Source organism: Benincasa hispida, chromosome 10 (assembly GCF_009727055.1).
Source record: "Benincasa hispida cultivar B227 chromosome 10, ASM972705v1, whole genome shotgun sequence".
NCBI lineage: Eukaryota > Viridiplantae > Streptophyta > Magnoliopsida > Cucurbitales > Cucurbitaceae > Benincasa > Benincasa hispida.
The window spans coordinates 9723112-9749194 of record NC_052358.1 but is presented as its reverse complement, the minus strand read 5'-3'; the positions used below and the strand labels follow the sequence as shown (position 1 = coordinate 9749194).

The following is a 26083-nucleotide window of genomic DNA, read 5'->3' as shown; positions in this document are numbered from 1 at the left end:
ATAGTGGAATGACCCGTGAGTTAACGAATGTTGATTAGCTCCATTTAAAGAGTTTAGCCAGCTAATCTCAGATCGTTGAAGCCCATGATCTATAGGTTCATTAGGTCTCCTACTAGCTCATATGGAATAAACTTAGAACAGTATGATAGAATAATTCGAATTGTTCGAATTAGGTGAAGAGAGAGAAATCGACAAGTATATATAATATAGTGGTCGGTTTTTTAGTTTAGAGATACAGCTTTAATATTTAAATGTGATTTAAATATCAAGAATATGAATACGTTCATATTCGGAAGCTCGAAAATAATGGAAATGGTCAAAGATGTAAAAAGTCAAAGAGTTGACTTTTGACTTGAAAAGTCAAACTTTGACCGACCTTATATTCAAATGTGATTTGAATTTCGACAAAATGAATGTGGATTCATACTCGGGAGGTCAAAATTAGTCAACACGGAAAAAAATCATAAAAAGTCAAAATATTGATTTTTCGATCAAAGTTTGACTTTGACCAACTGACTATTTTGCCCTTTGACTAAAGTTAGTGGGAAAATCAAAACTTTTGTTGGATAATTCCACTAACAAAATTAGTGGGCTAGGTGTTGGCTTATAGTGGAGACATTAAGCCCACTTAGATAGTGGATTCTAGGTGTTGGGTTTTATGAAGTTTTTTCATGCAATTTTGCATGGCCCTTTTCTATAAATATGGGTTTGTCATTTTGGATTAAAAACTTTTGGAAATTTTGCAAAATTAGTTTTTAAAAATTGGGCTGAAAAAATCCAAACCCAACCCAAATTTCACTCTACTATTTCCATCTTTTTTTCTCTCTCTCTCGGGTTCTTCATCCATCGGGTCCCACAACCCGGTTCTGAGTCCAGAGGATATTAGGTCAGCTCTAGTGGTTGTCCGATTCGTGTTCGAGCGGAGATAGACGAGTTTCAAGAGCTTCAAAGGTAATGTTTCTTAAAAACCCTAATTAACGATTTTAGGGTTGTATGTTTAATTTATGCAATTAGAGTAAAATTGTTCCTCTTTTCCGCTGCGCATGTCTACTTTTCCATCAACTCGATCGTCCAGGTCCTCCTTCCCTCTTCCAAATCTATACAGAGCCCACACCTCCTGGATTCTCACACCGAGAATACCAAGGTAGCCTCGTGGTAGTGTTGAGTTTGCATTTGAGGGTCGAGTATCAAGTTTAACTCGATTGTGATCGAGGATCTTACAGATCATGTTATTCACTGGTTTGCTTGTGTTGCGTTCGTGCTGTTGGACGCATTGTTGAGTTCGATCGAGGAAACACTAGAAGAAATAATTCTTCAAAGGTATGTTTACTCGATACTTTGTATTTTATTCTTAAAGCATGTTGTAATCTAGATTTGATGCATAACTGTTCTGTTAGAATGTAAATATTCATGTTCTTTCACAAGGGGATTAGGAACGATATGCTTCCGCTCATGGGTTCTCTAATTTAAGAGATCCTTAATTATATTCAATACTCGATACACGATGCACGATACAAGATACACAATTTCTCAATACTTGATACATGCTACATATGTCTCTTACTAGCTACATTACAGTGACTAAATGGTCGATTATCGAGCCTTCAGTTTGATTTTCCACCTTCATGCATTATCCAACACAAATCCTAAACTCTAGACAGTCTGAAATAACAAAAATATGAAAATTGAAACGAAACAAACTCGAATTCAGCCAAACATGCAAGATATGAAAACAAAAATGAAAGTCGTCTCAGTCGAATATCGAGTAACATGCAAGCGCATATCGAGGAACATGATGCAGAGACCATCGAGTTTTGAGTGAATGATGCCAAAATAGAAACAATGAGAAGAATGTTATCTGATGCAGAGATAGTCAAGTATCGAATGTAGAGGTGTTGTCGTCGAAGGATGTACAATTGGACGAATAGAGAGAATAGTCTGAGCTCATCGAAAGTGGTGAAATAATGGACTTCAAACGCCTTTAAACGGGTTAATAATTCAAAAGAATCGAGTATAAAGTAATCAAATATCGAGTATGACATGGATATGATCGAGTATACATGTATTGATTGCAGTCGTGTTGAGTGACCATGAAGCTGGATATCGAGTAACCGTGCATCGAAGAACGTGTGATAAGCCATCAGGTAACGAGTGACGAGCTATCAAGGATCGAGTAAATTAATATTGGTAGGTGCACGGGGTGCATTTATGGGCAAATCGATAAAATCACTTGCTTATGACATAAGCAGAAGGCCACTTTCCATTACTTTCGCTACAAGTAGCCATTTTTCATTTGAGTCTCCCAAATGAGGTCATCCGTACAAAAAGTCCAACAGAATTCGTGGGAGAGGGCAGATTGATAGAGTGTTTATATATAATATATATATATATATATATATATATATATATATATATATATATATATATATATATATATATATATTATATATATATAATGTATGTATATGTATGTATGTATGTATGTATGTATAACTTTCCCCTTTCCGTTACTAATTTCCAAAATCCCAAATACATGTTAAAAAGAAATTCCTTTTCTTTTCCTTAATATCCAAATCTATTTGGATTCCAGTTTCAAACATATTATACTCATATCTATTCCATAACTCTTTCTAAATCCAACTTAAAATAAATTCCAAATTTTAAATTGCAAGTATCTCTCAACAATTTAAATCTAACTCCAACTTAAATTCATAAACCTTTTATCAATTAAACTCAAAATTTTCAAATGTCTTCCAATATTTAAACCTCAAATATAAATCCGCCAATTGAATAAATCCAAATTTTAAATCTTGAATACCTAATTTAAATTAAATTATCAAAATTAACCTATATCATCCTTCTTATCATGATTTACATCTTTTAATACAATGATTGAATTCTTAGCCAATTTGGCTTTTTTTTAGGCCATTGGTGGAAAATAGATAACTAAGAAAGAAATTTTAAGGTAGAAGTAGTGTTCATAGGCTTAATTTTCAAAAACAAAAAAAACAAAAACTAAATGGTTACCAAATAGGGCCTCAAATACTCAATTTTGGCTCCATCACTCAATATAACACCCAAATAATTTAAGATAATTAGATTAAAGTTACCTATAAATTTGGGTTGTCACATTCTTGATACTTTCGTCCTCAAAAGTTATAGTCCTATAAGAATTTTGGGTACTTCAATTTCATCTCTACTAGACCTTTACTAGGGGTATCTCCTTGTTGCGCAAAGTCTGCACTTATCTTGCAAGAACTTGAGTAGGTTTCTCCTTATAATTCAAGTTATCATTCAACCGTAAAGGCTCATAATCCACAACAAGAGATGGATTTGCCACATATTTCCTCGACTTAGAGGTATTATGAACGGCAAAAGAGAACGGTGGCAAGGCTAACCAATAAGCTACAAGTTGATCCGTTCCAAGACCTCAAATGGTCCAATGAAACAAGGACTTAACATCCTTTTTCTACCAAACCTCAACACTCCCTTCATTGGTGTCACTTTAAAAAATACTTTCTCACCAGTGGTAAACTCCAAGCTCCTCGTTTAGTATCGGCCTAGTTATTTTAATTAAGTATAAAATGTATTATTAAAATAATATAAAACTAAAATATTTGTACTATTTATAAAATAATAAAACTTATATGATAATTATCATCTTAGCCAATATATATATATATATATATATATAATATATATATATTATATTAATCGGGATGATTATATCTTCCTAATTTCGAACTTAAATATGAACAAAAATAATATTGTTTTTAAAAAATTCATTCTCATTTGGTTAATATATATATATATATATATATATATATATAATATTTGATCTTTGGATTTTGATGATTTAATTATCCTCCTAATTTTGTACTGTTTTTTTTTTTAAATTTCGTGATAATTGGATCTTAGTTAATTTTTTATTTTAATTTTGATGATTTGATTATCATCTTAATTTCAAACTTTAATTTAAATCAATACTTTTTTTAAAATTTTGTGATAATCGTTTCTTATATTTTTTTTTAGAACTTTTTTCATTGGAAGATTTGGATGATTTAATTATCCCCTTACTTTTAAACTTTAATTAAACCAAAATACTTATTTTTTATAAAAGAAAAATCATGATAATAATCTTTTAGTTAGTTTTATTTTATTTATTATTTTGAAGATTTGATTATCTTGTTAATAACCAAGACTTGTTTAAAAAGAAATCGTGATAATTTTTTCTTATTTAATATGAAAACTTTTTTATTTGATGATTTGATTAACCACCTCGTTCTAAACTTTAAACTAAACTAAAATATTTTTTTTATTATAGTTTTCTTTTATTTTTTATTTTGAAGATTTGATTATCTGGTTAATAAACAAGATTTGTTTAAAAAGAAATTGTGATAATTTTTTCTTATTTACTATGAAATTTTTTTTATTTGATGATTTCATTAACCACCTAGATCTAAAATTTAAATTAAACCAAAATATTTTTTATTATTTATTTATTTATTTTGGATGGGATGATTTGATTATTGTCTTAATTTTAAATTTTAATTTAAATCAAAATATTATTACTTTTCCGTTATAATCTATATTAAAAAAATTTAATTGATTTGGATGGTGTCTATCTTTTTAATTTCAAACTTTAATTAGAAAAAAAAATATTGTTTTCTATTTATATATGAAATCTCATAATGATTTTTTCTTGGTTGAAAAAAAATGATTTGATTTTCTTCTTAATTTCAATTATTTTTTAAATTTTAATTTCAACAAAAATATAATTTTTCAATGCAAACAAAAACCCTAAAAGCTTGATCTCTCTTGATTTGTAATTGTCTTCTTCTTGATTTCAAAATTTTATGAATTGTTGTGTACTTCCAGCAAATTTAAAAAGAAGAAAAAAGAATAAAAACATATAAAAAAATAGTTAAAATTATTATAAGCCCCTAAATTCATTGGTGTGCATTTACAAAAATACAAAATTATAAAAACAATCACTCTCCTCTTTGTCACTTTGTCGACCTTTAAATTGTTTGAACTTTTAGAAATTTCTCCACCATTTTTGAGATGTGAGAATCAATAGTTAGACTTGTGTGTATAGAAAGAAAACTACAAAAGCATATAAAAAAAGTTAATATTAAATCATTCTATATATTTTTATAAAATTGAAAATAATAATAATAATAATAAATAAATAAATAATAAATAAAAAGGAGGAGAGAACCTACGTTAAACCAAAAAAAGAAAGAAAGAGGTTATATCTTTTTATGGAAGATAGAAGACATACTATTAACAATTTTAAAAAATATATTTTAAAAAAAAAAAGCCTACAACAAAATTTCTTTTAAAGAAATGAGAGACAAATAAGTTAGAGAGACGGTTAACAAAATAGGAAAAAAAGAAAAGGAAAAAACAGTGGAGATATGAAAAATGAGATGATGAATTTGACTATTTAGAAAATTTAGATCTCAAATCATTATTTTATTTTATTTAAAAACAAACAAAATCCCACGTAGAGATTATTAGTGATAGAACGTGGTTTTTTTAAAAAAAAATATATATATTTTTAAATATTAGAGATAAAATCTGGATTTTCTTAAAAAAAGATTTTCATGAATGAGATATTAGATGATAAATTATGATTTTTTTTTTTATATAAAACATCCCTTTATTTAATGTGAAGTAGAGATTATTAGAGATAAAATGTTATTTTTTTTAATGATTTAAATGTAAAATTAGATAAGATATCTTTATGATCATCAACTAAAATGGGCAAAATAAGAAATCAAATTTTTCTCACCATAGCCTCGTTTAGATAGAATATATAAACGTATATGTTAACATTCGAGAGGTCTTTCGAATTCCATTATCCCATCGTACTGAAAAAAGAAAAAAAATACATAATCAATATTTCACATTTTTTTTTAAATGAAGCTATAACGTAAAGAAATCAAAATGCTTGAAGGGCTGCAACCATCAACATCAACCCGAAGGCACAAATGATAAAGAAAAATTTTCGACCCAAACATCATGCATTCGATTGGACAAAGGCCAACAAGCTTAGATTGTGTGTCATCTACTACTCCAACAACGAGCGAAGTTCCTACAAACATTGTGAATTGCCACAACAGCTTTGCCCGCTTGAAAAAAGACATGTTCAATTGAATTTCAATCTTTTTCACAACACACACCTAAATAAGGAGCATTCGTCTCTTTAGATTGGGGTTTGATGGTAAAATGTTGTGAATTTTATTCACATAAAATTTTGAATCTTGTTAGGAAGTTTCAATTTCCGAAGCCTACTCCACCACTGTTCAAAGTTTCATTTTTTTTTTTTTTAATTCATGATGATGAATTATCCACTTTTTGGTTCATTTTCCTATATTTAAAAATGACCCTTTAATTAATTAATCAACTTCAATTATCAATAGACGTTTCCTCGATCTCTCTCACCATGATCCATATGGCCTTCTGTTCCTCGATCACTCTCACCATGATCCATATGTCCTGGAGCTCTAATTTATCTTGAAATTGTGTTTGTTTGTTTTTAAAAGAAAATTAAAACATAGTTTGATGGTTTATGAACATATGGATTACGATTGGAACATTTTTATTAAGCAGATTGATAGGGGAATGGAAAAGGGATGAAGGAATCAGAGTGAATGTTGAGCAATGAAGTGGTTGATGAGAAGCATTAATTGGTTAGAAGCTTCAGAATTTGGATCAATGGTGAAGAATCCGTGTTGTTTTCCTTCAAACTCCACCAATTCTATCTTCTTCCCCTGTTTCTTCAGCTTCTCTGCGTACTCCACCGCTCGATCTTTCAACAGATCAGCGCCGCCCACCACCACCATTATCGGATCCATCTCCACCGCCTTCAAGTTCCGGCTGCTCGGTCCAAACACGTCCACAAGAGGATGATCGGCGCTGCTTCCGATCGGGATCGACAATCTCCAAAACCTGCTCAAATGGTTAAAACCAAATCTTAACTTCACTGAAATTGTAACTCAAATTGAACTTCAAATTCAAATTTCACAATCTGATTTCAACCTATCGATGAGCTCCAGATTCAGGAAGGCTTCTTTGGAGCCTTCTGCCTCGGACCGAGTCCTCACCGTCCCGCCGAAGAATGGCGCCAGGAGAACGTAGCCTCTCACTCGAACTGGCGCCAACTCAGGCGAACCTAGGCCCAGTCCCGCCGCAAGATGGTGAGCGATGTTCCCACCGGCGGAGTCACCGCTGATGAAAACTCTGCTGAAATCGGCGACGTCGGCCAGCCAGGGATCAGGATGGTCGGATTCAGCTTGGGCTTGGAGCCACCGGAGAGCCGCGAAGCCGTCATCGATAGCGGCCGGAAGGCGATTCTCGGGAGCGAGACGATAGTCCGGGGAGATGACGAGAGCAGGAAGCTCGGCGGCGAGGCGGAAGCAGTAGTTCTGGCAATTGGGCCAGGTGCGGGAGCCGATGCAGAAGCCGCCGCCGTGAATGTAGAAAAGGACGGGAAGCTTGGAAGAAGAAATGGAAGCAGGTTTGTAGAGACGGAGGTGAAGATCGTGGATGGGATCAAAGAGAAGATCTTTCCATAGAACGGAACCATCGTCGAAGACAGGGACATTGAAGCTCGGATTGGAGGAACGGACTATGGAGCCATCGCTGTAAACGCGGAGGACACCACGGCACTCATCGACTTCAAAGGGAGTGGTAGCCATGGCTTCAAGTCAATACAGAAGAGAAGAGAAAAGATGAGATGAGAAGGAAAGGTGGAAGAAGGGAAGAATTAAAGGAGAGATAATGGCGAGTGGCCGGCAGCCGCCAAAGTCTGCCGTTTTCTGGTGGGTACTGCTGTGCTATCGGATACCATCTTTGTTTTTTGTTTTGTTTTTTGTTTATTATCTATATTTTATCAAACTAGTGTTATTTGTTGTGTGAATAATTCTAATGTGAAGGAAGACGAAAACCTACACATGAAAAATGACGAGGCAGACATTATATGGTGCCTGCTTCAAAAAATACCAATTTGCAGACGCAAAAAACCACCCGCACAACAGCCAAAAATAGGCCGGATCACATTTTTTTGTACAAGCTTCTGTTTTTATTCATTATTTTATTATTATTATTATTTTGGCAAAACATCCGTACAAAAATATCAACTATTCATGATCCATACCATCCGTCTAACCAAAGCAAAATAAAATCTATGTAGCTCCAGTCACAGAAATAAGAACAGGTAAAAAAGGAAGAGAGAAGGAAAAGAGAAGCGGCAGAGAGGACAGTTGGGTGAAGAGAAACAGCGACAGTGATATGAGAAGGGAAGTGATTGGAAAAATGAGAAGAAAAAGAGAGTTCCACCTTATAAAAAATAATATTAAATCACTAAATTATGCCAACTCAACACCTTACACTCAACAATTTTTCTATATATACAAATCAAAAAGAAAAGTCACATAAAACATCCAACGAAAAAAATGCAAAATGTGTAAAACAGAATGTTAAAAACAATAAAACAATAATGGAAAAAAGGAAAAAAGGACAAAAAATAAAAAGATGTTAATAAATTTCGGATCGACATGGAAAGGAAGAAAAATAGAAGTGATAGAGAAGTAGCCAAGTAAAACTCTTTACTGCTCAAAAGGAAGGAAAAAAATGTAAAGATAAAATGAAATGCCTGGATGACAAGTTATGCATACACAACCCGGACAAGTTCAGTTACAACCATGACCCCCAATTCTGACCTAAACAAAAAACAAGGAAACAAACAACCCAAAAAGAAAAGGGGAAAAAACAAATTTAATAATAATAACAATAATAATATTTCAGGTCCCCAACTATACTTTGTGTACATTAACTACTGGTCAAAAAAACTTGTTTATGAACTATAGATTACAAACTCAACTGATGCTGAGGGAGGGCCTCTTTCTCTGCGAGGTCAAAGGTAGGATGATTAGGAGGAGGGAGTGAGGAAGAGAAACCCTCTCCGCCTGTAATTAACAAGATCAGGGGGAGATGATTTTTTACACTAAAAACAAACATATCCATTGAAGGGAAAAAGAAAATCCTTCCCCCATCCATAATCCATATCCCATATTCCATATCCATCCATTGCTAGAGAATAAATGGCCAACAGAATCAAAATGGAATCCTGCTGGCAAACTCTATCCCAGCGAGTGCTCACCAATCTAACAACCCAAATGTGTGTGGTAGATTTTCCAACTCATCTAAATGCTCTATGAAAGACATAACCAACCCAGTCATGTCTCTGTCTTGTCTTTTCACTAATTGTAGATTTTTACTGGCTTCTCAAATGTATGACGATTCTGCATCAATTTTTCAAAAATACGAAAACAGCAATTATCACCAAAATCTTCCTGTCGATATTTTGTTCACTTTAAACCACACCAAATGTTAGAAAAAGATGCACAAGTGTTTCTCCAGACATAGACATTTCACCTGATTTGCTGTATAAGCTCGTTTGGGTGCGTTATCAGTGTGCTCCAGTCCAAGATATTGCTCCCACGCACCATAAACATCTCTTCTCTAAAGCAGATGCCACACAATTATATTGAGAATGCTATCTCCTCAAAGCTAAGAACACTATGGATAAAAATAAACTTCAAGACGAACCTGAAAACGATTTGACACAATGTCTGTGTCTTGGAGGTACTCTGGACGACCTAGAGAAAGAAATGCAAATTTCCACTGACCAAACATAAACAGCAAAATGCAGTTAGATTAATCAGAAGTGCTCCAGATATGTATTTGTAAACATCTTAATAAGGCTCGTCCAAGATGGATAGTGAAAATGGAAGTAACTACCAAAGTAGAACACAGTACAAAGGGAAAAAAAAAACTAACAAAATACCTTGGCAAATTCCTCATCAGGAACCTGTAACTTCTTCTGTATTCTCAATTTAATATCGGCCAGGGTCTCTCCCTCATTTATGACTAAGAAAAAGGGCTCACCGAAGTTCTGAATTTGCTATAGATAACAAAGGAAACTCCGTAGTCACTATAGAGGTTATCATATCCAGCAACCATCCTATTTATTCAAAATACTGAATATCCAAACATCATCAAATGACTATTATTTGGACAAGGATAATGATGCTTCATACTTACCATCTGATTCTGAGCGGTGTCTTTAGTGAAATGGTACACATGGATTAGGCGATCATTTGGACCAAGGTTTTTTTCTTCTTCCGGAATCTGTAAAAAAAGAAAAAGGACAAAATAAGGTTAGACAAAAGCCACAAAGTAACCAATGGTAAGAGGGTTTGCATTTTAAAAATCTAAGAGATTTCCTTGCATAAGAAATGCACCTCTTCTGCCCGCAAAGTCCAATATTGATCATTAATGTTCTCAATCTTTTCATTAGGAGGAAACACCTGTATCAGATGACAGAATTAAACTATGACGATAGGTTGTTCATCTACAGTGTCCAATAAAGGAACAGAGTTATAATTTTATGACTACTATTTTCTCAAAGAAAATGCTTTTTCAATAATCTTATTAGCAGAATCGATTGAAAACCATATCAGTGATATAAAGTAATAGCCATGCAAAGACCTCTCACGGTCACACCTTGTAGATCTTATGGTAGAAAACTTCAAGCAATCTGAGCTCTGCATCTGGATGAGATAATTCAACCTGTTCATGAAGGTAAATTGTAAGTATAAAAATAAATACCGACAAAAAGACAAAAGATATGGATATTGTAGAGCCCCTACCCCAATAAAAGATAAAATTGCATTTATGACACGTGTCTACCAACCCACAACAGATTTGGATTAAAAGAATTTAAGAAATACCTTTGTTTTAAGATCATTAATCACATCTGCTACAGTGCTCTGTTTTGGCAATCTAATTGTATGAATAACCACCTGATAACATGGGATATAATTGTGAGGAAAAAAGTTTGTCGGCACTGCCATGCATACACATGCAGACTCGTACGCATGCAAATAAGCAAGCAAGAAATACATATACAAATACTTATATTGTAACATATCCTAAACTTAGAATTCAATCACTATATAGTATATACTCACTTCATCCTTTGTTGCATGATGAAATGCTACTTTAAGAGTTTTCAGACCTTGTAACTCTGGAAGAGGGATGTCCAATACTTCATAGTATAATATATCTGACGTCTGTACATGGAATTAGGTAAAAGCCATTAAATTTTATGAACCATTAATAATGCTTATTTCTCAGGAATGGGGAATTATTACCTGATTATAATGAACCAGCATATCAGACAAGTGCTCCACACCCCGATACTTGATTGGCTGAGGTTTAGGTTGCTGGGAGTAACAATTATGTGACGTTAATCTAATTTTTGATGGATCATCTACACCAAGTTGTTGGGCTAGTCTTTCCACCACATCGTCATATGTATAAAGTTTTGACCTAAGAAAACAAGATAATGCAATAAAGAAGCAAGAAATTTACGATTACAGGAAGTCATGAGGCATTTTGTAATAAAGTAAATCAAGTAGTGAGCACTTCATAATTGGTATCACAATAATAAATAATCTGTACCACTTACATCTCTAAGCAAAAATCATCTTCCTTCGGCTTCTCTAGGGAACGAAAATGGACAACCTAGTAGCACAAATCAATTACACACAACCAATCAGTGCCTGGACAATCATGCACAGTCAAACAAGTTTGTTCATGTTTCTTGTCCCAAATAGCACAAATCAAAATAAAGCACGACCAATCAGTGCCAGGAAAAGGTTCGTGAGACAATCCTATGCATATCAAATAACGAAGAAAGAATGGAAAGGTTGAGTGATTTCTGGACACACATTTGATGTTCTAAAAATTACAAGCACGTCAATCCTGCACACCATACACTACAATGGGGAACTTTAAATTTCAGATTAATCTCAACATTAAGGAACACAACTAAAAGAACCAAAACAACAATTAAAGGTGCTTGGCTTGCATCAACACAAAATTAACATCCTGCATTGGGATACAACAAGAGGAATTTTATAGCTTTTTTCTGAATGCTGTAATCACTTTTGGGTGAGAACAGAAGTAGACAATGCTAATTGCTAACAAGACTCCTGACATCTGAAATGGATTTCAGCTTATGGCCTTTGGTTACGAGATAAATAGGTAACTATAAGTTCGTACTTCCTTTATCCCTCTCGTTTCATTCTTTAAACACTTGTGTAATTAAGATAGGATTACTGACCAATTATATTTCGTTATCTGTAATAAATTTTCTCCCTTCATTACCACAAAAAAAAAATAATAATAATAACAACAACAATAATAATAAACGTTAAGTTTGCAAAGAATGAACCACTGTCTAAACTATTAACCTTCAGCATTCATAAAAGGACAAAACCCTAGAGGTAAGGAGCCTTGAAGATTTTTTTTAACAAGAAACAAAAACAAGACTTTTCAAGGAAGTGTAAGAAAGTTACACAAATACTTACAAAATCCCAGTTTAAACATATATCTTGTAAAGAAAATCCAATAAAAGGTTAGAATGAGTACATCATGAAGAAGCTTTTAATCTAGCAGACTCACAACAGATTTACCATGAAATAACAGAGCAGGGACTTAAATTGTTAACGATGAATAACAGTAACTCAAATCAAATCCTCTTTTGTTGGAACACAAAATTCTAAACATGCAAACCTAAATTTCAAGAGCCAGAACACTAGAAAGTTATAAATTGTCGCATGAATAACTAAAATTCCTTTTCAATTGGACTTTCTCAAAGGATGTAAGGAGCAACTTACTTCAGCTTCTTATCATCTCAAACTCATCTGTTATGGATTATTCCATTTTATCATAGTAATGCTTGACGGATTTTAATGGATTTTTTTCACTCAGAAAGTTAAGTACGATTGTTCTTTTTCCAAAAAGTTATTTTAACATCCTAAATGAGACTTTCTTGACGAAAATAAACTGTAAATATATTAATAATTCCGAAAACTTTAAGAGCGAGCATTGGGATATATGTCCCAACAGCAGTACCACCAAACATGTTGATGTCTTACTTGACGGTTATGCACATACTCCAAAAATGAGGGAACATCAGGATAACGATACTGTTCCGCATTTTCAACTGGAGGGGATTTTTGAAAGCAAACAATATCTCCATCTTCCAGCTGCATCAGAAAAGAGAGGGGGGGGGAACTTACTTTTAGATTAACTGCCCTAAATACTTCAAAAAATCAGCACACAGCTGCACTTATAAAAGCAGCATTACCTGACTTGCTCGAAATGTGAATTTCTTGTCAATAGGTTCACACATAATGTTCGGCTCAAACTTGATTTCCTGAAATAAAGCAAATCTTAGGAATATCTACAATAATCATTAACCAAGGCCACAGAAAACCAATGGTCATAATTTAAAGCAGGAATCTATGTTACAAAAATGTCAAGACCAGTAAACTCGAATGTCAAAGGAAATCTTTCTTGCAACCGACATGGATGTTTAAGAAGAGTGATATGGTTGCAAATTCAACCAATTATCAGTGCTACAAAAGCATTTAATCATAGTGAGTAGTGACCATAAGAGCATCAAAAGCTAATTCCCAAAGATAAAGCACTTATTAGGACTAAAGATGATATATGTTCACAAAGAGGATAGCAAAAACTTCCTATCTGTGAATTCCTTTTTCATTACATCAAACATCAACAAGAGAAACTTACTGCAACCTCCTAGGTTGCAGTTGTTGCGTTCACCCATGCCCCCATTTTTTTTTCACATTTGGCTTAATAAAAATTCTGTCTCCCATAATTTTCTCTTATTTTTTCCTTTTTGAAAAGGAAACTAAACTTTTCATTGATTGAATGAAAAGAGGCTAATGCTCAAGATACAAAGATATAAAATAAAACAAACATAGCAATTACAACCATAACGACCAAATACAGCCAAAAGGAGAAGTCGAAACTCTAAACTAATTGATCTCAAATTAAAAAACCAAATAGCAACTAATCTTGAAATGTTCAAAGATTTTTTCCGAAGTGAAATTAGTTTCCAATAATTTCTTCATCAAACAAGATTAAAAAGAAACCAAAATGAGAATATGTGTATAATATTTTTTTTTTTGGGGGGGGGATGCCGGCAAAAATGAAGTAACTTGTGCAAATTTAAACATATATTAATAATTAATTGGATGGATGAAGCCGCATACCTCATAAAGTTCAATCTCTTCTTCTGGTGCGTAACCAGCCATTTCATTCAATTTTGTCAATATTTCAAAAGGTTTCCCATTACCCTTCACAAATAGCCTTCCCACATATCTAAGATTGTAGAACGGTTAAAAGAGTGAAACACCATGTCAACTCATCACCAATCCACGTGAATAGAATTGAAAGGGGGAAGATGAAACATCTATAAAATACCTCAACTCTTCTTTCTCAGGCTCATAAAGCTTAAAAAACAATAAGATATCATCTTTTGTCTTGTCTGGTGGAGCAATAGGCCGTGAATCCTAAATGAAATTGTTGAAAAATCACATAAATAAGAGGGATAAGAAAGTAATTGCAAAATTAAGAAGTATAAGATACAGTTACCAGTCCATATTCCACCTCCAGTAATAACTTCAATTCAGCATTATGAACCTTGTTTGATACCTCTCTTAATTGTCCAACCTATATATACCATTGAATAGGAGTGAGCGTCTTCAGAAAATTAGCAAAAACATGGGAGTAAATGAGAGTGGCTCCATCAGCGCCATAGAATAACCAATATTATTGGGAGAAGAAATATTTTTTCTACTTTTGGATTAAATGGAAAGAAGCAACAATGAAACACAAGATGTAAATCTGAAGAAAAGGAAGAGTGCTAGTAAAGCAAAATGCAATTTACAAGCAATTGATGAAAAGCCACAGTCCACATACTTGGCTTGGGAGAAAGAGAAGGATGTTTCAGGGAAGATGTTTGATTATGATGCTCACTTCACTGCTTCCCTTTAAGTTTTTGGTGCAATTTATTTTCACATTTACCCATCTCTTGGATGCCAAAACATTTAAGGTTCCTTTCTTCTTTTCTTATCTTTTTTTCTTGTCAAGAGACACGTGAATTTCTCTGAAATTTTTCTTATTTTTTACCTTCCCATTTTGGTTCTCTGTGTTCCGGCCTATTCTTGTGCTTTTATTTTTCTTAATGATAATAGTGCTTTTTACAAAATAAAAAATAACTAAATAGAAAGCCATGACATTTTCAAATGTTCTCTAGAATGAAACAGTAACATTTACCAAACTGCAGGGAATTGCACCCCACAATTTGTCTTACATTTACAGAAAAGTTAAGGTTCAAAATGTTTCCCTGTATAGTTTGGAAAGCAAAGTTTGGCCCCTTCCTAGAAGTTTCTAGCTCTTGTCCATGCCTTTGAAATAAAAGTATTTAAACCTTTAAAAGATCAGAGATAAGTTCGGAATGCAAAGTTTAAGTTCAAGCTATGTCCCTGCCTTTGGAACAAATGTATTTCCACCTTTAAAGGATGAGAGATAGATACATACGGATTGTGCTTCCTCCATAGGTGTCAATGGTCGGTTGGGCCGGTAAGTATGGTTCTGACGTTTCGCCCACAACCAATATCGCTGAAGCTGGATGGGTATACCAAATTCCTTAGCCACCTCCTCCTGCACACACCATATAACAATATTTCCGTTAAGCAAAATAGATGATTTATATCCGAAATTGCTGAAGACAGCACACCAAAAAAAAAAAAAAAAAACAGAGAGAGAGAGATAGTACCTTGAAAAGGTTAAATGGCATTTGCTTCTGGATGCGGAAGCTCCTTACTTTGTCGTGATCAACAAGATCAAAAAATATATCTTTTCCAATTTGTTCAACTAGATCTTCATCTCTAGCGACCTAATGATGAAGATCAAATTAACAAAACTCGGGTTATTCAATAACTTATGATTGAAAGCCACTTGCAACACTAATGGAAGGATGATTCAACTTCAAACCTTTATGATAGTATAAAGGTGTGCCTCTGCCTTTTCTTTCTTCTTGTGTTCCTTTTCTTCTTGTTCTTTCTTCAACCTTTCCTGAGGTATTCATGTAAACGTAGTTGGATCAGTAAGACAAAAACAAGTAGGAAAAGAAGTAGGAGTCAACTTTGGATACCAATCACTTCAAACCCATATTTTTTCCAATATTTTGCTATGAACAAGCTCTTGGGTTGAGCGACCTAAATACTCAAGAATGGACCTGTTATGCTTAAGATCCTTACAAGATAACGTAACCAAGAAGATCTGTCATGCATCAGATCCTTACTAGATAAAGAAGTGAAGCTCAAAATCCCTTAATTAGTTTCCAAACCAAGTATCCTACTACTTGGCTAGCATTTGTCTGATATCACGCCTAAGAAGCATGCAACAACAGCACCATACCCTGAGATGTTCGGCAATGTCCTTCTCATCCACGTTGCAAATTACTTTGTCTTTGTCACTTTCACGTATGTACACGAGCATGTATGCATTTGAGTATTTGGTGAACTTAAAAGGAGTGTTGTTGAATCCAGGATTCGTCTGAGGTAACTGTTAACCACCGGATAGAATATCATAAGCAGAAATATGTGCGCATCAGATTAAAGTCCAATGAAAATATTCACATGGAAATAATACCTCTTCCTCACCACCATATTGCTCCTCTAATGCCCTTTTTACATCTTCTTTAGTTACCCGCTCATCATCAAATTTGTACCTGAGCCCAAAAGTTCATGCAACGTTAGAGCAACACAAATTAAACTAAACCCGCTGTTTAATTATTTGAGCTTAGAATTGTATGAGTTCGTTACAAAAAGAAATCTAAAAATTTGTTCAATTTCCACAAATTCGTCTTGTGATAAGTATAAGTTCTTCTTTTCAGGCTCTTCAATTGTAATCATGGACATTGCGATAGGAACCCACCCCAACTATTCTCGTGGACACCATATGCCCACTTCAAACACTAGGTCCCAATAAAACTTCTCAGTTTTAAGATTATTAAAAGGGTTGAACCTAAGACTTTGATATTTTGTTTATGTGTAAGCATGCCCGCAACCAATTGAGCAGCCCCTTGAGGACTGTGCATAGGTACAAAATCTTGATGAGAAAGATGTACCAAAAAAGTGACCAGATGCACTTTACATTTACCACATAATCTAAAGCCATTGCAAACTTCCATAGTTCTGGTTTCCTTTCAAATTGAAGAAATTTCTTATAGTTGAGTTAATCCAGCAATGCAAATTAGTATAGATATTAAAATGGATAAGCGCCAAATGCAAATCAAGAATAAACTGGATTATAGGTAAGATAAGTCCATAAAATACCATTGCTCTGAAAGGGTTGGCCTGATAAAGGCATAATAATGTCCACCATGCACCCCACCGCTGTGAACCAAGACACTGAACCCAAAAGAGAGAGAAAGAGAGATTATTAACTTTATAAAATATCTTACAAATGGACTGAATAAAAAACTTAGAAAGAGATCTCCAAGTATAAGATGGTGACATGCACTATAATTATGAAAAGCATTCAAATACCATCCACAAAATTCAAAATAGCGCACACATAATTGCCCAAAAGAACATTTTATTTGTGTTTGACCAATTGAAATATAAACAACATAGCAGTGTTTGACCAATTGAAATATAAACAACATAGCAGACAAGGTGGTTTACTTTTATCATTTCTATTCCGTTTTAATTTTGATTGCCGTGCATCTATATAAAATCTATTGAAATATAGAATCTTCTAACATGAAGAACTCTAATATTTTCATTCACTTGTATCATTCTTCAGTGCACATAAACACATACATCTCATTGGGGATATAAGATTTCCAAACTTGGAAATAAAACAACTAGAAAGAGGGAAAAGGATGGTCGGCTTTCTTACAAAGGAACTCCCTTTGGAGAAGAGGAAGTACAAATGTGGACACTAGAACCAACGGAAATTTAAAGTGTGTGTGTGCATGTGATATTCTTTAAAAGAAAATTGCAATATATCAGTGATTGTCCTCGAGTTCTAAGGAAACAAAAGAAGAGTGGGAAGAGACCTTTTTCTCCTACAACTTTTAAAATAAAAAAGAAATTGCCAAAAACTAAGTTAAACGTTGAAAAAACAAATTATTTAGTTTTTTATTTGGAAAAAAGGGAGAAAAAGAACAGAAAGAACCAAGCAGACTTCAAAATTTCCAAACCCAATCATAAGTCATTGGAGGCCCGTCCACACAGATAATAGTTTTTTACTCCATGTCCATATGAGCAAACAATTAGACATCCATTGTACCTATGGAGAGTGTAAAGGTTCCGCACGGTTCTATCAGCTTCCGGTGATAAATACTTCCCATTTTCTCGATCAAGGTCCAGTTGAAGGGGAAATTCATACCGATCGTTGATCTATAGTATCAGACACAAGAAAACAATGTAACTGCTTATACCACAGTCAGCAACAAGAAAGGTCAACATCCTATATTCATTATATCTATCCATGCAGCCAATTGTTATCTCAAAACAACTTGAATTTTCCTAATTGTTGGGTCACTGGAAGAACTATTAAAAGAATGATGGTGAGATAAACATATCTGATACTGACCTTTACCATGGTGTCTCGCATGAAGTCATACTCAAATCGCTTCAACTGGAGTTGAAGGACAGGGGGGAAGTCAATGAACAATACGCCCTTCTTGGCATCCTGTATTGGTAAATTTCACATGGGACAACCTCAGTAAATGAAACAAAGGAAAGAACTCTTTACATAGGATGAGAATCTGAAATCACATAAAGCAACTGAAGGAAACACCATCATCTATGACTGAGTTGAAAAGACACTAACATTATTCCATGTCTCTTCAAAACTCGCATTCTATCAAAGAACTCCACAATAAGATTTTGACACAAAAACCACGCAACATCTGGCTTTACCCAAAAAAAACACATGTTTTCTTATGGTAAGTACATTGATCTATGGTCCAAGACATTATCTAGTAGTCCGCTGGGGGGAAATCCAAACACCATAATTTCTTAGAATCAGTAATTAAAAACATGAAAGAGCCACTCTCTTTGAAATGGAGGTCAAATCACTTACATAAATTCAATACTTGTTGGTTCCTATAATATCATACTACATGTCGCTGTCCAAAATTAAAAACTAAAAACACTAAAAGTTGCCAGTACAAGATCTCATTTAGAAGATGGTGGAGGAAAGGAGGATTTGGCTCCTTGCTCCACGTTCATCAAAAGCCTCAGAGTGGTCCTTGTTTTTGTACTTTAATTCTTCCAAACGAATGTTAGTTTCATATATAAAAGATCATACTTAATAGAAAAGCTTTGCAACATATATATAAAAATAAAAAATAAAAATAAAAAGGTGAAGTTTTGTAGCATAATCTGGATATAGAGTTTCCAAGTTAATTTATTTGTTTGTTTTTACAAGAAACAACTTCTCATGACAAACTGAAAAAGAATAAACATTCACGTGATACAAACTTCAAGGGGTGAAAAGAAAGGGAAGAAAATTTAAAAACAAAATAATTAAAGACAATTATAATCAAATAGAGATCAACAGTGAAATATTTAAAGAGCAATGGACTGTTCCAAAACCCTCATCCCCTTCTGGGAACCAAAATAACACAACGGGAGCTTGCAAGCCAAGGTGAAACTAAGAAGGAAGACTCCATAAATCACTAACTATGACAGTGGGTGAACGGCTGACTTCTTGTAGAACCAATATCTTCTCTTTTGTATGTAAACTTTGTATTGATGATGGATCTGGAACACCAGCAGAAGATCACCAATATATCACAAAATCACATGCTCTTTCCGCCATAGTGTCTGAGACAACCCAAAACTTCCCAGTTAATTTCTTTATTTGGAAGCCACAGCTGAAAAGAATCAACAAGAACCTCTAACACTCATTCTAAGTATCCAATTTTCATTGAAAGATGCATCATCTGCCGAAATGGTAATGAAATACTGAAATATCTTTTTGTTCTTAGACTGCCCTCTGGCCTCTGCCTCTTTTCCTATTAGACATTGTAATATAACTACTAATGTTCTCTGTTCCCACAGATCCTGCTCCCCAAACTCAATTTCAAAATAACCACCAAGTAAACCTTCAAAACCGAATGTACCTTCTCAGAATAGACTTCAAGCCTAACCACCTACACACCCACAAATACTTATGCAATCCCAATATCCAAATCAGGATTGTGATATCCTATATTCACGAACAACCAAGCTGCTATTTACAGTATGATCGGATCAGATTGTGGAAAAAAAAAACGATTGGATCGGTCGTCGTACAATGTAATTGATGTAAGAAGAAAGAGGTTAATTGGATAATTGGATAATATTCTAGGTTAATTCCCTTTTTACCCCCACTTGTAATAAAACTCAATAAATAGAATTTCTCTCCTCTTGTCTTCCACACTCAACTTGAAATTAGAGCCCTTCAAAATATGAAACATTGAAGCTGAAAGTGATTCCAAGAATAACTATCAAATCAAAGCCTAACAACCACAGAGAGCCACACACGTATGCCCCTTGTTTGTCCACCATATTCAAATCAAGCTCGAGATATCCTAGCAATTTTCAATATGAAAACCCAAGATCCTTGGGGCATCTGCCACTAGGTCATTTATCATGATCTTGCTCTTGTCTTTTTGAATTAGGGTCCATTTCTGTAGTTAGGGTCAAACTCACTTTTTTGTGGGAGCTGTTTTTTTATTTTTTGGTGCCCTTGTATATTCTTTTATTTCTTTTAATGAAGTGCATTTTCTTACAAAATATAATATCATAAAATATATACCAAAACCCAAGATAAAAGACCAAAACTATCCACTAGCGGTCTGCTCATCTGGGAATGTGTAAATGAAGGATGGCATAAAATATTTAAATAGAACAGGTAAATAAAAAGCACATCGGTCTGGATTCAACTCAGTGGAAATTTAGTCGTTCAAACTACTTGATAACTAGCCAAGTGATATCAAAAATTTGTTAACTAGTTAAAATACATTAATTGAACTGAACAGATAAAGATTTGCCATGTCCCATATGATTAATTTACAACCAACCTGCAACCCATACTGTTCCGCATGGTACTTATTATCACCCTCAAGGCGTTCTACTTCTACATACTTGTCAAAAGAAGCATACACATCACGACAGCCCTTGACATCAAGCTGAAGATCTGAAATTAAAACATTAGAAAGGAATTGGTACTGTTCAGCCAATAATAAATGAATCCTAGCATCTTCATATTGGAGTAATTACCATAAAATGATTCCTTTCTTGTTGACTTATAGTCCACGTTTATACATTCAATGTAATTCATATGATGCCCTTCAAACAATTTCTGTATGGTTCCCTCCACGACAGTTCCCTGTATACATGAATGAAGTAATGATACTCATATGAATCAACTAACATCATTTAATCATAAAAAATTCTTCATGGCAGGTCAAATTTTCTTTATTATAAGAAAAACTTGAGAAGCATGGTCATACATACATCCAATACATCCTACAAAAAGAGAAGCATGGCCACATTATTTACCTTCATTTTATCTTCAAGTTTTTCAGATAAAACTCTGTTCAGTTCCTGGACATCATGCTGCATAAAAGAATCATATGTGTCCCATCCAAAAGACTTGGTAAGTTCTTTTGTAGCTACACTGCTGTCGCTGTATTGAAGCTTATAAAATAAGCTCTGCAAAGCTAAGGGGATGCTTGCAGATGGCATATCATTTTCTGTAGTAGGCATATGGTACACGGCCTGAAATTATAGTTAAACAGACCGACTTATTTAGGATGTCAAGATAGAGTTTTATGCCTCGTGAGGGAAGGAGGAATCCAGATGGTACATCAATTTCATTAGCAAAAACATGGTGCATGGTCAAAATTGTTACTCAAATTGATTGATTTCATTCTATAGCTAGAAATTGATGTGAGGCCAGAAGAAACAGCACAATCACCCACCTTCCGGAAATATGGAATGTGGTAAAGAGTTTGAAGGAGTGAATTCATATAACATGTTGCTCCCTGATTTTTAAGACCAACAAAACCTGTTTCTTTCTTTGAATCATATGTCCAATAATCAACCACTCTTCGAACAAGGACCTCAGCTTCAACTATTAAGGTATCATTAACAAGATATCCTCTGGTAGGGTCATACAGTTCGCTGAGGGGCATGAATGACGTGAAGCCCCAATCACTTTCCCTGGCATTGAATTGATGTTGAGTATCTGCAATTATTTGGTAGAATTGTGTCATAGAAATATCTATCACTGAATTAGTACAGCATCGGATGAAAAAGATGTCCCGACTGGATAACAAAATCAAAATTAATAATAATAATAATAATTTTAAAAATATACACCCAAAGACCTTGAACATATTAGGGTGATTCAAATGGAAGCGAATGACCAAAACACTCATAGTAGTAATAAAAGAAACCCGAGTTCCTGTCAAAAATAGGAAGTCATTCCAGCCATAAAAGCGGTATAAAATTTACATTTCCATCACAAACATGACACGAAATTCATACAAGTCCTTGCTTGCACAACTTCAGAAAGATTATATTATCTTCTCTACTAGTTTAGCAGACTCCAATATCTCAATAATATAATGAAGATCGACATAATCATAGTACATAATTCTTACGATATCCAATAAATTAATCCAAAATAATTAAGTACTGAGAAAGAACCTTTTCTCACTGAATATTTATTGTGGATTTGATTGATGACACCCAAGCTGAATTGAGCATATCTGCTCCACCCATATGGCAAACTTGCAGAATCCGCAACATCCAAATACATAGACAGATGATCTACATTGTTTCCTTTTGGGAAAATAAGAATTCGCCTAGACGAAAGAGGATGGAATTACTTGGTGCAAAAATATGGCCACATGTATAAACACGTGCACGTAGATATATAATATAATATATGACATATTGACTTAACAGACTAGCATCAAAAGGGAAGTATACCATTTATATCCGCCAACAATAAAGATTTCAGAATAGAGCTTCTTTATGTTGAGCCTCGTGAAGTTGTCAATTCTCCATGTAAATCTTGACGATGGGGGATCCTCAACAGGCTGATTCTCTACTGTGTTGCCTGTTTCCGATTGTGGAACAACTAATGGTTTGTAGGGGAAGAGGGAACAAAAAACGGAAAACTTCTTTAAAATCTCGTTAGAAAACACTTAGTCTGTTAATGCATTTTCCAGACTTATTTAAAACAGGAAAAAATACAAAACAAAACAAAAAAGCACAACCACCTCCAATCTAACTCCGATAGAGAAACAACAAACTAATTTGTCCGAACAAGTAAATTCCCAAAAGTAGCAGTTGATATGGCAATGCATACCTTTGTCTATGAGATGTAGTAACTCTTAAGGAGGGAAAAAGAAATAAAGAAAGCAAGAAGATATCCTGGTGGAAAAAAACAAACAAACAAACAAGTTCGACAGTAGCCAAATTGGTAACTTGTGCTGAAAATTTCCAGATTCTTTGAGTAAACCGTACAGCCACGAAATGATCTCAAACACCGAAATAATTCAATTAGATCAAGACGCAAGAAAAAAAACATTCGATTAGTTAGGGGAAATAATTGCACAGATCAAATGTGAGAAAAGTAAACCTTCCATAGGTTGATGATTATTCTCGGCCAAATCCGAGTGCGGTACAAGCATCTCCTCGTCCTCTTGTTGCTGTGAAGGAAAAAAAGTAGAAGCAGAAATTAAAAATAGCAATCGGATCCGCGATAGCAAATCTTGATTAGTTCAGATATCTCTGTAAAATCCAGACGCGCCAGACGGCAACGACGAAAAACAAAATTGCACCGGAATGGAAGGAAACCCAGAAATTGAGCGCAAAGCCCTAGATTACCGAGCAAGAAGACTCTATGAATGATGAAAAGCAGGCAAGTCGTAGACAATGAAATTAAGATTAATACTTGAAATTACAATATAAGAAGAGGAGGAGGAGGAAGAAGAAGAAGAAGAAGAAGACAAGAGATTGAGTGAGCTCGCAAGAAACTAAGGTGTTTACATCTGAATTACAGGGAGAGAAGATAGAGAGAAATAGAGGGAGAAATAGGAGAGAGGTTCGGAGATAGAAAGTTTACATCGACGGGAGCGGTAGTCATCACAGTCATGGTCTCTGCAGCCTTGGAAGAGAGAGTTGGGGTGGGGAAAAAGAAAACCAAAATGAGTGCGAAGTGCTAAACGAGGAATGTCACTTCCTCGTTATATAATGGGCAGTTTTGGAATTTCGTTCCTCTCTGTTCCAAGGGGCATTGCTCGCCATACCAGAAACCTCTCTCCCTCTCACTTTTGGGCCTATTGTATAACCTTTCTCGGCTTCGGCCCATTTTCCGCTTAAGATTATCGTGGGCTCAACTTTAACCGAAAAAAATAGATAAAATATCTTCTTTATACCATATATTTCAAAAATGTATTTAAATTTGAATTTTTTAAAGAAAAATTATTTTCAGACAAATTTACATTTTTTTTATTATTTTTATTCCCAAATTTTATATATATTTTTCTATTTTCAAAAATTTCTTAATGATGAAGAGGAAAATTGCATTTATTATGGAGAGAGAATGTGTATTTAATGTGATTTTTTATATTTTCAAATAGAGAGAGAAAATGCATTTATTTGTTGAAATTTTTCTTTTTATTTAATTTAAATTGAGAGATAAAATACACTTAATGAAATTTTATTTTTTATTTTCGTTAGTTTCAAATTTTTTTTGTAGGTTCGTGGAAGCCTCGGAACATTTTGTTAGATATTTAAAAATATTCTAATAAATATATGAAATATATCACAATGTATAATTTAGAGATTGATTCAATGTTTGACATTAATCACCGTATAATCTAATATATGAAACATACCACGATATATAAATAATATTGGCTTGATGTTTGACATAAATCTCAGTATCTATCATAAATTTCATTTACAGTATATATATCCATTTAAGTAATCATAACACATCCAAATTTGTATATATCACAATACACATCAAATCTAAATATTTTTTTTTGTTAAAAAAAAAAACTCTCGATTAATTTTTATATTCTAACAAATACTTTAAAACATTGTCAATGTACCTTGGAACGCATATAAAATTAAGATCGATAGATATTACAATATAATTAAAAGTATATATTGTTTAATCGAATTGATTTATCAGTTATCGCACAATATATAATCCACATATAATTGACTTACTATTCAATATAAATCATAATATATATCATATATATAATGGTATATACAACAGTACGTAATTCACATATTAAGTAAAGGAATGCATATTCCATTGGGGTCTATAACATATACATTTAGGATTTCAAAAGGAAAAAAAAAAAAAAGTAATCCTCGGGTTTGGTGCGACGGATCTGTGTAGACGACACGAACAAAGTCATCTTCATCTTTACATCTTCATATGGGGGTTTATAACACATAATCATCCATCTTCATCTATTATTATTCTTTAGCCATGGTCGTCACGGATCCGTGTAGTCGGCTGGATCTTAGTGTGCGGCACAAAAGGAGCAAATGGCGAATGGGAGAGAAAATCAATGAGAAGACAACTAGCGACTTACCTCGACGACCGAAAGTCGATGATGATGGAAAACTATTGATGAACGAGGACGAACGGACGATTTCGATGGGCGAATGACTATTGAATGAGGACGAATTGGCAAACGACGGTCGGCAGCGGCGGTCGAATCTGATGGGCGAATAGCGGACTGGTGAACAATGACGACAGCAGTTTGTTGTGATTGGTGCCCTAAATCTCGTAGGGTTCCATAGTTTGATATTGTATTGTACAAACATTTTATTTATTTAATAGAATACGTTATGTTTTATTTGACACTTAGTTGCTTAAACTCACAGACCAAAAAACTAACATCTAATGTTATTTTGTAGCTTGAACATGTATGTGGAGACATATGGGTGGATCATGTTTAAGTGGTAACCTAAATGATTTGTAGTAGATGGATAAAATTTGATACTTTATCTTGGTGACACTACGAATATGACCCACCTTATAAATGTTACAATTGTTGTGAAGTGCTACAAATGATCTGATCCCG

General features: G+C 33.9%; 2 protein-coding genes across 3 annotated transcripts; both read right to left on the bottom strand.

Moving 5' to 3' along the window:
• Positions 1-6516: 6516 nt before the first annotated feature.
• Positions 6517-8523, bottom strand: LOC120087845 (probable carboxylesterase 15). The gene is made up of 2 exons (XM_039044777.1): positions 7048-8523; positions 6517-6957 (listed from the first exon to the last, which is right to left on the bottom strand). Exons 1-2 carry the CDS (start codon positions 7704-7706, stop codon positions 6651-6653), a joined length of 966 nt encoding a protein of 321 aa, XP_038900705.1. The 5' UTR covers positions 7707-8523; the 3' UTR covers positions 6517-6650.
• A 237-nt stretch (positions 8524-8760) lies between these two features.
• On the bottom strand, positions 8761-24232 carry LOC120087844 (ubiquitin carboxyl-terminal hydrolase 12-like). Of its 2 annotated transcripts, XM_039044775.1 has the most exons (32): positions 24097-24232; positions 23611-23680; positions 22956-23106; positions 22671-22828; positions 21941-22206; positions 21519-21737; positions 21237-21345; positions 21038-21153; positions 18559-18657; positions 18253-18362; positions 17292-17366; positions 16606-16684; positions 16372-16518; positions 15946-16026; positions 15728-15847; positions 15490-15612; positions 14542-14619; positions 14371-14459; positions 14160-14268; positions 13229-13297; positions 13017-13127; positions 11543-11598; positions 11226-11403; positions 11043-11144; positions 10803-10874; positions 10576-10641; positions 10314-10379; positions 10114-10200; positions 9857-9973; positions 9619-9693; positions 9445-9531; positions 8761-9311 (listed from the first exon to the last, which is right to left on the bottom strand). In XM_039044775.1, exons 1-32 carry the CDS (start codon positions 24124-24126, stop codon positions 9270-9272), a joined length of 3357 nt encoding a protein of 1118 aa, XP_038900703.1. In that variant the 5' UTR covers positions 24127-24232; the 3' UTR covers positions 8761-9269. The 2 variants fall into 2 exon arrangements, 1 of the variants encoding a protein (XP_038900703.1); XR_005484709.1 differs by lacking the exons at positions 8761-9311; positions 9445-9531; positions 9619-9693; positions 9857-9973 and having other exon boundaries at positions 10131-10200; positions 10561-10641.
• Positions 24233-26083: the final 1851 nt, after the last annotated feature.